The following is a 12,010-nucleotide window of genomic DNA, read 5'->3' as shown; positions in this document are numbered from 1 at the left end:
TCTCTATAACTGTAAAGACACCAGAAGAAGAGCAATCCATCTGAGTAGACGCCCATTCCTGATGCCCACCTTGGCCACATGAGCAACACATTGAGCTAGAGTTATTGGGGAAGTCCTCAACTCTGGACCTCCATCTTCTGGAAAACGGGTGGCCATGACCTTCCCATAAAACCATGTTTTACGTGAAGAGAAGGACAAAGCTGTGGGTCTCAATTTCCCCGGAGCCATCGTCTGCGAGGTATACTGGCACCTTATCCCAGGACAACACCCACTATGTAGACATACAGGGAGACTCCGACATAATTAAAGAAGAAAGGTTCTCCATACCATCCTGCGCCAGCAAGGCATTTTCCACTAGCCAGACATCAGGATCCAAATTCTCAACTCGATGCAGCTGGACCCAGCGAGCAACTTTGGCAGGCAGAAGTGCAACAAACTGTTTGAGAGTGACCAACTCTACCAACTGGGCGGAATTATGTAGGTCCGGCTGCAGCCATTTAACTGTGATGTCAGCCAGTTTCTGGGCCAGGATGCGGTGCTTTTCATTAGGATCATAGGACACAGACCTGACTTTCTGCCGGTACGCTTCTGGATAGAGGCCAAAGGTATACACTATGATGGCCTTTACTCGGTCATATATTTTTGCATTTTCCAGGGATAGGGCGCTTGGGCCTCCCTCGTTAGCAGAGAGGCAATCCGTATGGCCCAGGAATCTTTGGGCCATGCTTGCAAGGTAGCAACCCTTTCAATAGTGATAAGAAAGGCCTCCACATTATCTAAAGCCTGCATTTTGGAAAGTACTGGAGTAGTTACACACCACAGATTGCACCCTTTGAAGGGCACTGGGAGGACCGTCCATTTTATTAAATAATACAGCTCAGTGCTCGTGGTAAATTCAGGGTTCGTTTGCACAGTGGACATGGTTGTGCCTCCTTCTGCATGGCTAGGAACACCCTCACTACAGCCACCCTCTGATCTTAAACTACAGTCAGAATGGTTGTAAATTGAGCATAATGTATACACTTTATAGAGATTTATGTATCAAGCAGTGAAAAGTGTGAAGAAGTGGACCAGTGGAGAAGTTGCCCATAGCAAACAATCAGCTTTGAAGTAGCATTTATCAAGTACAGTCTATAAAATAATAGGTAGGAGCTGATTGGTTGCTATGGGCAACTTATCCACTGGTCCACCTCTCCATACTTTTCACTGCTTGATACATAAACCCCATAGTGAGATATCTCTAAACATCTTTTTTTGTAGGGGTTGATCTATCCATATATCCTATAGTAAATAAAGCTTGCTCTATGTTAAATGTGAACCTGCCCCCTATATATAAAAATGTGTATGTTTCATAGTGTCTTTCAATTATCTGATCAATGTTTCATTTATTCCAGGAAAACCTTGCCTCTGATAAAAGTAAGTGCTCTTTTATTTTGATGTCATATATAAATTTAGCATGAAAGATTCATGCAGACTGTTTACAACTATACTGATACTAACACTGCTTTTATAAAGCTGATACATGTAATATATTAGCATTGTTCCAATAACATTATGTAGGGATGTAAGCTACAACATATCTTATTAGACTACTAAACATACCCTTCCCCGCTACTGACCTTTCCTGTGCTCTTCCCCATTGTTTCTGCTACAAAGCCCATTCCATTTTATTTTTGCCGTGCATCTGTTGACATAACATTGTCATCTCATTAACCAGCTAAGTGACTGTATCAGTTTTTTACTGGCATAGTGTCCTCATAACAAGACTGCTACTAATTAACTGTAGCTAATCACTTGCTCTGTGGACACCTTGATGCTTGGTCAAAAAAAAGCGATACAGTCTTAAAGCATTAGATGACAGCCAGCATTACTGTGGTGAAGTGCCTGTTGTATAATCTTCACTCAACACAATATAAGAATTATTTGTCCATTATACTGTCAGAGAGCCAGTTTGGACACCAGCAACAGAATACGTTTATAATAACAGATAATTTATAGAGGCATTTACTCTTTTGCATAGATCAGAGGTACCCAAATTCGGTCCTCAATGTTCCCTAACGGTCCAGGTTTTAAGGATAACCATGCTTGGGTGCAGGTGACTTAATTAGTACCTCAGTCTTTTGATTTAACCATCTGTGATCAACCATGGATATCCTTAAATCCTGGACAGTTAGAATTTGGAAATTCTGGTATAGATAAACCAGTAATGTGTTCATAAGAATACAAATAGCAAACTTTAAAATGAATCAGTTCACAGAAATAATTATTCTAACAAAATCGCAACTTTACAAATGTTCCCAATGCAGATTTATTAAATCATAAAATAATAAAGCAATTCATTTTCGTTATTTGTCAGTAAATTCTGCTACGCATACATGCAATTCTGCACAATATTAGGATGCAATTCAATTGCTGCAGTTTTGAAATTAAGCTGTGACTTATACACTCAGCTGTTAGATTAGCTAGTGCAGTACAAATGAAATTAACGATTGGTCACTCTTGACTAGCTGTTGTAAAAGCATTACAATGCCATATGGATTGCTGTGTCGGTCAGGGATTATAGAATGATACACCATGATAGCAGAATGCAAGATAATTATTGCAGCACTTCACCACAGTATGTTGCAGATTCTTTTCATATCACGCTATTTTCAGGTTATGGCTAACATGACCTGAGTCTGTAGCACCTCTGCTTTGCATGGAAATAACTTGACTTACATATGCAGTGTGTGTGTGTTCTGTACGGATGTTCTTAACCTTTCGTTTGCTGTGCATAACATCTTCTATTTCAAATCATTTTATGTTGACCCATGAATATTCCTTTTTACCTTTGTTTTTATAGTTAAACCAAATCTTATGTGTTCACAAACACTAAGGATGTTCCTAAGATCATACCTCCACTTTATTAGCAAAAAAAAAAAAGCTACAACAACAAAAAAAACAAAAGACAGAATTAAATACTTGTTTTTTTCTCAAGATTTATTCACAGAGGAAATGCTGATATGCAGCTGGTTCAGATAATCATTTTGTCGCCAGCCTTTATTTTTTTGCTGCAAGAGAGGATTTCAGGGCTGCATCTAAAAGTAGTAAATTAGTAAATATACTGGACATTGCTACTATTTAACTTGATATTTATAGACATGCAGACTAACTGTAATCGCTGAGTGTTCTTTCCTTAGCCTTTCCAGTGCCAAGAAAGTTTAAAGTTACATGATTGCTAAAGTAAATCAGTGAGATCAGATTGCAACCATAGGAATTCCACCTACAAACAGATTTCTCATACATTCAGCTACGTCAGTGATAGGCAACCTAACTCACTTCAGGGGCCACATGGGCGACACATTGATTTCCCTTTAATCTCAGCAATAAGTTAAAGCAATGGAATTGGTATGAAATACCGCCAGCCGCAGGGAAAATGACAGGCATCTAGATATAGACGCGTGTCATTTAACCCACGCCGGGATAAAGCAGTCGGGAAGCCAGCTGTCGGGATCACGTCAGCCGGTTTCCCGAGTGCATCCCAAAGCAATACATCTAACCAAAGAGGCACCTACTGTATTTTAAATATGTGTTACAAGCTATAGCATACTGTACATACAGTATTTGACAATAGATCACAAAGGAGCCGGGAGTTGTGGGGGTGTACTCAGAAAGCTGCATTTGACCCTAGGGCTGCATTTGACCCTAGGACCACCTGTTACCCATCACTGAGCTTCTAGAAACATGTGCCGTTCATCCCTTGATAACCGTTTCCACGTTGCAGTTACCTTACTGCTTTGTGATTGGCTGTCACTGATCACAGCGATCTGAAAAGGCCAATCACAAAACATTGCAGAATAGTGCACTACTGTCAGGTGAACTATAATCAAGGAATTACTTGCAGCTATTTCAATAAATCACTTAGCTGGATGCAAGAGAAATATGTAACTGTGTGCAATTCTCCTTTAAACGCACTTGGATCTCTGGGCTTAGAGTAGTGTATTAAGGTGGCATTGAAATTATTAAAGAGCATGTCTACTGTTTTATTTTTTTCTTCTGGCCATGTGAACACTAGACGGAGGGAGCAAAATGTATATAATTGCCAAATAATTATATTCCAGCTTCATAAGAAAAAAAAATCAAATACTTATATTTAAGCCAATGGTTCGTATTTTTCAATTGTTGTATACATTTTTCCTCAAAACCTCTCTGGCAGCAAGAGCTTAATAACAGTAGATTGACACACTGATGCAGTACTTTCTATATATGTTATGACATCATATTAAATATGACATTCTGTACCAGTACTTTTAACCTGTTTTTCTGGCAATTCACTACCATTGACTTTTTCTTAGACAGAGGCAATCAACAATCAACAACTTTGTCTCTTGTTTCTACTTTTATTTTGTATTGATTGAATAGCATCGAAACAATCTTGAGATGCCTTTGTTCAAAACCACTGTATTTTTTTTTTTATTTTTTTTTTATTCATTTGTGTTGTTGTGTCAAAATTGTTATTGTTGTTGTGTTGTATGCGTGAATGTGATGTTGTTTGAAAACTAAGCAAGTTATTTCCTGCCCATTTTCCTCCCCAGTTACCTTTTTCCTTTAGCATGATGTTCAAGGCTGTTTGGATCCACCAACCACACCAGTCCATTGCATTCACACCACCACTTCAACTAAAGCTGTGATTATTTCCTTCATGATTACATTTTCCAATCTCTATTTATTTATTGCCATTTTATGTTAATATTTCTCGTTCACCTCAAAGATGATGAAGAGACGGAATCCACAGAAACATCCATCTTGAAAAGCCATCTTGTCAATGGTGAACCAGTTTTAGCAAGTCCAGATTTACTATCTGAAGTATGTGACATGAAACAAGATCTAATTAAAATGACTGCAATTTTAACAACTGATGTCCCCCAAAAGCCAAGTTCAGTCAAAACAAAAGAAATTGAAAAATCAGATGAAGATCCTGGAGAACCATTTGAAATTGTTGAAAAGGTAAAAGAAGATTTGGAAAAAGTGAATGAAATTCTTAGAACGGGAACCTACCCTAGAGAAGAATTATTATATGAAAGAGCTCACTCTTCAAGGTCATATAAAAAAGAAGAGGAATGGGTTATTGTAGGGGATGATGAAGTTGAGGAAGCCAAACTAAGTGCACTTCTTGATGCTGACGAAACACCATGTATAGAAATAAGAATAGACAGAGGTGAAAAACCAAAGATAAAATCTGATATGAATGAAATGGTGAGCTATCTAACTAATGACCTAAACTCATATCCATCTGATACTTTGGCTACTAATGAAAGTGGAACACAGAAAAAAGATCAACGTAAACCCCCATTGGAAATTAAAAAGCCTGTCCGTAGGAAACTTAAGGAAAGACAAAGGGAAGAAGAGCTCCAAGGTATGGGAATGGCAAAATTTAGTTCTGAAGAGTCACTTGATGATGAACAAGGCCTTATTACAACTCCAGTTCCAAGTGTAAAAGAAGTATCTCCTGTCATTGAAGAGACACCAATTGGATCTATAAAAGATAAAGTAAAAGCTCTCCAAAAGCGAGTTGAAGAAGAGCAGAAGGAACTTGCAAACATATCAAGCAAAGCTCCACTGAAGGATGTTGTTTCTGAGCCTACCAAGCAGCAAACCTTTGTACATGTAATTCAGCCAACAGTCTCTCCATCTTTTAAAACAGAGAGACTGGACGAAACCATGTCCGTTCGTGACTTAATGAAAGCTTTCCAGTCAGGGAATGACCCATCTAAGGAAAGATCAGGGCTTTTTGAGCACAAGATGAAAACATCATCAGTAGAAAAACAAATCTCTACAGAAAGCAAATCAGTAGACAGTTTTTTGAGAGAAAATAAAGTCCCTATGGATGATCATGTTAAGCAGCAGCTAGATAATTCAGTAAAAGAAATAAGTTTTAGATATAGTGAAAGTGAGCAGCTATCCCAAATAGATAGTAGTAACATGAAGTCCGTCTCTGATCATCTAAAAGAATATGTGCAACATTCCACATTGCCTGCTTTTGCTACTATTCATGCAGTGGATGAACCTGTGCATCAAATCATTGATAATGTAGTCCCTAAAAAAAGGACAGATATAAGATTAAGAGTAAGCATTAGTGACCCAGATGCAGACCTACAAATTAGCCCCGACAGAAAAACATCCACAGACTTTTCTGATGTTATTAAAGAAGAGCTTGAGGACAATGATAAATATTTGCAATTTAAGCATCTTCCCGAAACTGAAGGTGGTCAGTTAAATTTAGATCAAGTATTGATTAGTCCCTTTAATATATCATTTCCTTCTGAATATGGAACAGATGGACTTGTACCAGCTTTACAGAGTGGTACAAATGATGACAGCTCAGATAGCCTTAAACATGAAGGTGTTGCTGATTCTCCAAGTGGTAGCTTATTGGAAGGAACACCTCAGATGAGCTCAGAGGATAGTTGTAAACATGAAGGACTAGCAGAGACCCCAGGGACAAGCCCTGAAAGCCTCTCATTTTCACCTAAAAAGCCTGATCAACATGTTGTTGTACTAATAGGAGAGAGTAAAGAGGGGAAAAAACAGTCTCTAGTGAAAATTTCATCACATAAGAGTAAAAGCTTTCCTGAACAAGACATGGATGATATTTTGAAAACACCAGAAGTTCTAAGTGCTGAAAAATCTATTGCAGTTGAGGATTGCACCATAGAAAGTAAACATTCTCCAATAAAAGATGAAGTTCAAGTTACTGTGAAAAGTCCTCAAGGACTAGAACTAATCCTGTCTAAAACTAATTTTCAAGATGATGATGTGAGTAGTCCATTGGCAGATGAATCATTAGCAATTAGTCACAAGGATTCATTGGAAGCAAGCCCAGTGTTAGAAGACAACTCTTCACATAAAACTCCTGATTCTTTAGAACCAAGTCCAACAAAAGAATCACCATGTCGTGATTCCCTTGAGAGCAGCCCAGTGGAGAATAAAATTAAGTCTAGCATTCTAATAGGTTCAGCCTTTCATACAAGTCTAAAATCAGATTTGACTGCAGAGATGATTCTGCGCTCTAGAATTTTGAGAGATCCAGATGGAAGTGCTGAGGATGATAGCATAGAACAGACATCACTTATGGAAAGCTCAGGGAAGAGTCCACTTTCTCCAGACACTCCCAGTTCTGAGGAAATAAGTTATGAGGTTACACCCAAAACCCAAGATTTTCACGCATACTCAGGTCATCCAAAGCCAGGTATAATTCCAGAAGTTTTGGAGGAACCAGAAGAAGATTCTGAAAATGAGCCAAAAAAAAGATTTACACCTGAAGAAGAAATGTTCAAAATGGTAACAAAGATCAAAATGTTTGATGAACTTGAACAAGAAGCAAAGCAAAAAAGAGAGTACAAGAAAGAGTCCAGACAAGAAGAATGTACTACAGTAAGTGACTCAAACATTTCAAATGGAGAAGACCTTGAAGAGAATGGTATACAATTAGTGCAGGGTGAAGATGTACAGATTGTAGTAATGTCTGTAGAAAGTAGAAAAAGTTCTTCCTCTTCAGAAAGTGAACCTGAGTTAACCCAGCTCAAAAAAGGAGCTGTTTCTGGTCTACTGTTGGATCCCGTAATTAGAGTTCAACCTCCGTCCCCACTTCCTCCAAGTCTAGATTCTAGTTCAAGCCCTGAAGAAACATCTTTTCAACCAATTATCCTCGCACAAGATTCATTTAAGACAGAAGAGAGCCAATCAGTCGATGCTATCAGCCAAAATATTAATCATAGGGAACACAGCCAGTATGAAAGCACAAACAATTCAGAGAATGAAATTATGACTATTCAACCTGAAAGGAGAGATATTACCGGGCCCTCACCTTTGACGAGATCTGGTGTTAGTGAACCAGTCAGCCCTAATGGGCCAGTATCACAAACACACACAGATATTAGCAATATAATTAATGATCTAGAAGAGGCAATAATAGGAGACAGAGACCCTGAATCTAAAGCTCCTTATGATTCATCTTTCAGTGAAGAAATTACCCATGAACATTATGCCACTCAGTGCCTAGAACACATATCATATGAAAATGAAAAGCATGAGATACAAAGTGACAGATCTGTAATGTCACCAGTGAATGTCGTCATCAGTGATCAAGCATTTAATTTATCAAAGATTTTAATTCATAGTGATTACTGTCCGACATCATCTACAGACTCTCAAAAAGAGCATATAGATCTTGAAAGTAGTGTATATGTTCCTGAGATAACAAGTCCATATGAAAATGTCCCTATAGATAATTTTTTTACCAGTCATGATATAGCTGCAGAATTGGCAGATGAACACAGTAAGGTTGAAAGATGTGTGACTCTGGGATCAGAAAGTGAACAACATGAAGATAATGTTCAACAGGACAAAGACACACTAAGGTGCCCCTCAAGAAGTGATGAATGTTTTCTAACAGATGCCTTAAATAAAACAGCAGATAATCAATGTGAGAACATTATCATAACTAAATCTGATGCTGAACCTGATTCATGGAGTTCTATTAGAGAGGATGATGAAGCTTTTGAAGCACGAGTGAAAGAGGAAGAACAAAAAATATTTGGATTGATGGTAGACAAACGATCACAGGGCACGACTCCTGATAGCACTCCTGCACGTACACCAACTGAAGAAGGTACACCAACCAGTGAACAAAATCCCTTTATGTTTCAGGAAGGAAAGCTCTTTGAGATGACTCGTAGTGGAGCTATTGATATGACCAAAAGAAGCTATGCAGATGAAAGTTTTCACTTTTTCCAAATTGGTCAGCAGTGTGCTGAAAGTTTGCCAGAAGAAATCAAAGAAGAGAGTGGAGAAGAAGAATCACAGATTCCTGAGAATTTATCTGATCCTTTCTCTTCTGCAGAAACTGATGTACCAGGAAGCATTTTGGAAGAGGCAACAGAATCTTTGTTTGATACCCAGTCAATTTCTGACTCGGATATGGATGCCGCTATTGATGTAGACACAGAAGTCACAAAATCAGAACAAAAGTCAAGAATCCCAATTAAAATGGGCATATCTGCATCTTCAAAAATATCTAAAAAAGAAACTTCTGAAATTGCTACAGCAGAGAAACTGTCGTCAAAAGTATCAAAATCTCAAGAAGGTTTTGACAGTCCACCGGATTCTTGGTTACCATCTCCAGAGCAATCTGTTACTGAAATGCAAATAGATTTGACTACTCATACTAAGTGTTTGGAGCGAGATGAATCACCAGATTCTTCACCAGAAGAACAGAAGTCAGTAATTGAAATCCCTACAGCAGACACAGAAAGTGGGTCTTCTTTTGTATCAAAGTCTAAAATTCCTATAAGGTCTACTTCATCAGTGTCTGAAGAACATTCTCAATCAATTCCAGTTAATACTCAAGACAGAATGTCAACGGATGGTCTTATTCTTGTGGATGATCAAAAGCCAAAGTCCAAGATCCCTATTAAGGCCACCATACCTAAATCTGAGCAATTTCTCACTTCAACAGAATTGAAAATATCTGACCCTAGCAGCAAACTACCTGGAAAACAGGATACCAGGAGCAAATCTGAGTCTGATGCCAGGATATCAGATTCTAAAATCAAAACTTCTACTAAAACACAAAGTTGTACAGAATCTTATTGCGAGATTTCTGAAAGACCAAGTCAGATAGTTAAGGGAGAAAATATTGAGGTAACTAAGCCAAAGTCTTATTCTTCAAAACTTCCAACAATGACAAAGTGTTTATCATCCTCCCCAGCAACAAGTGAACAGGAAAGTTTCTTTGAAATGTACAAAAATTCTATTGATTTTTTTGAAGAAATTAGTGATGAAGCGTCAAAACTGGTAGATAGACTTACACAAGCTGAAAAGGAACAAGAACCAGTGTCTGATGATGAGAGTAGTGCCTTCGAAATTTCAGTAATTGAAAATGTTCCAGTGATTGAATCTCAACAATTTGCTCCAGAAGACATCTTTGATACAAGACCAATATGGGATGAGTCAATCGAAACGCAAATTGAACGCATTCTAGATGACCATAGCCATGACAATAGACAAGGTATTTGCCACAGAAAGTGGAGTTCCCCCTATTATGCATGTCATAGAATTATTTTAATTTTTTTATTTCTGTGACCTGTGAAACATTTTTTTAAATATTGAGATTGTTTTTGTTTTTGCATGTTGTGTCTGTTTTATGTCGTAAAAGTCATGACTGTGTGTGAAAAAAATCTCAAGATTGGACATTGTGAATGCTTTTTAAAGCATTAACAATAAAATACCATTAAAACAATCATTAACTTCAGTGTGAAGGCTTGCATAGATTGGCTTTATGGACATATTGATCACGGTTTCTTACTGGATAAAAAAAAGCAAACTTAACAATTTTCTTCTTTAGTACAATGTCTTATCCAGTCCCGTAGTTGTCCTTACTTGCTAAATAGGTGTACAAAAAATCCACATATTATTTGTAGTAACATTTTACCTTTTTTAAAATGGGATTGATAGTCTTTCAGTCTGGCAGTAAAATGCTTGCAAGAATGACAGACATACAAATAAACTAATGCTGGGTACACACTGGCCGATATATTGGCCGTTCAATTGAACGGCCGATATATCATGTGAGCGTCAGCCACTGTGTACAGGCGATATGTCTGTGAACGACGTTGTTCACAAACATATCGGCTCTGCAGACATAGTGGTACATCGTGCTGTGTTTACGGGCGTTCAGCCGGCCGCCTGTACACTTGCTGCATAGGCTGCCGGTGACTGACAGCTCAACATGTTAATGGCCGCTAAGTTGTGACACCAGTCATAACATTTCGCGCCGACGATTGGTATGTGTGTATGCCCCACGGCACCTGCATTTGGTTTGCTGGCTGCCCGGAACGGCACTGTGAAGCCAGTAGTGCTGCTGCAAAGCTGCCAGAAGCATCCTCTGGGCGCTTCAGCACGCACTCTACCCTGAGTGTACTAAGGTCACTCCTTGTGGTGCTGTACTCTCTGGTGCCAGCTGCCCTGCCCCTGGGCACATGATGTGACGTCAAGGGTGCAAAATCACCCTGCTCAGGCACTATGACCGGTGCCAAGCCAACAGTACGGATAGGAGAAGTCTTTGCGTACAGGCAAATATATGCATTTAGTTCTGTGAACGGAAAGCAAGAGCAAACACAGCCGACTTTGCATCAGCCCCAATGTTACCGATAGGTAAGTAAAAGCACTGTTCAAAAACAAAAATTTAAACATAAGTTGTGCTGATAAAAATATTGGGTTTAGGGTACATTTGCAGGTAGCAAGGGTTATTGTGGTTAGACGGCAGCAAGTTTAATAAACACAGATCAGTGTGGCTTGTTTGAGGAAGGAAATAAAGCTGCGGTCATATTAATGTTCTCATGTGAGCCACAGGCCACAAGTAAAAACGTTGTTTATTCATGTTTTCTTCAGTGCCATAAACTACATATGAAAATGATAAGTCTGTATATAAAATTATTTTGCTTTAAGCAACATTTTGCAATATTTAAATATATTTTTGAATTAAAAAGGTGACTGTCAACAATGGTCTTCAATATAATGGCCTCTAATTTAACTTTCGCTGAGTATTTCAAGTGTCCATGAATACTGAATTGTGATTTCCTTTACATTTCTTTGAAAGTTGATCTCTGAAGGCCTCACACTGATCCGATTTGCATTCTGCTTTCAAACAGTGGTAGTGCTAAAATTTCTTAAATTGCAGATGAATAATCTATGAAACACTTGGGGGTTTATTCACTAAATTTTTTTTTTTTTTTTACAAGCTGAAGATTTTCTGCAGTTTTGCTACGGGATATAAAGCAGCAGTTTTTGTGTGTTGCCTATGAAACATTAGCCACTTTAAAACTTACAGCAAAATAGCTAAAAGTCGACAGTTTGTAAAAGTGTTGTTTAGTAAGTAAACCCATTGGAGTTCTATTATTATTATTTAAATTTTTTTTGTTTTGGTGCAATTTGTGGTCAACTTAGTATCTATACTATAGTATCTACTTTA

General features: G+C 38.2%; 1 protein-coding gene across 14 annotated transcripts in view; it reads left to right on the top strand.

Annotated features, from left to right (window-relative positions):
- Nucleotides 1–12,010, top strand: part of ANK2 (ankyrin 2) — a 696,877-nt gene that overhangs the window by 627,717 nt on the left and 57,150 nt on the right. For 12 of the 14 annotated variants that reach the window (XM_088448313.1, XM_088448312.1, XM_088448317.1 and 9 more), the window contains one exon: nt 1,395–1,416. In XM_088448313.1, coding sequence (XP_088304439.1) covers nt 1,395–1,416 — 22 coding nt within the window. Of the gene's footprint in view, nt 1–1,394; nt 1,417–4,750; nt 10,049–12,010 lie in introns of all 14 variants that reach the window. The other 2 variants (XM_088448319.1, XM_088448318.1) reach the window with 1 other exon arrangement.

The sequence above is a fragment of the Taudactylus pleione genome, unplaced genomic scaffold (genome assembly GCF_031769625.1).
Source record: "Taudactylus pleione unplaced genomic scaffold, aTauple2 ptg000454l, whole genome shotgun sequence".
NCBI lineage: Eukaryota > Metazoa > Chordata > Amphibia > Anura > Myobatrachidae > Taudactylus > Taudactylus pleione.
The sequence above is the reverse complement of the archived record's forward strand: the minus strand, read 5'-3'. Positions and strand labels throughout refer to the sequence as shown.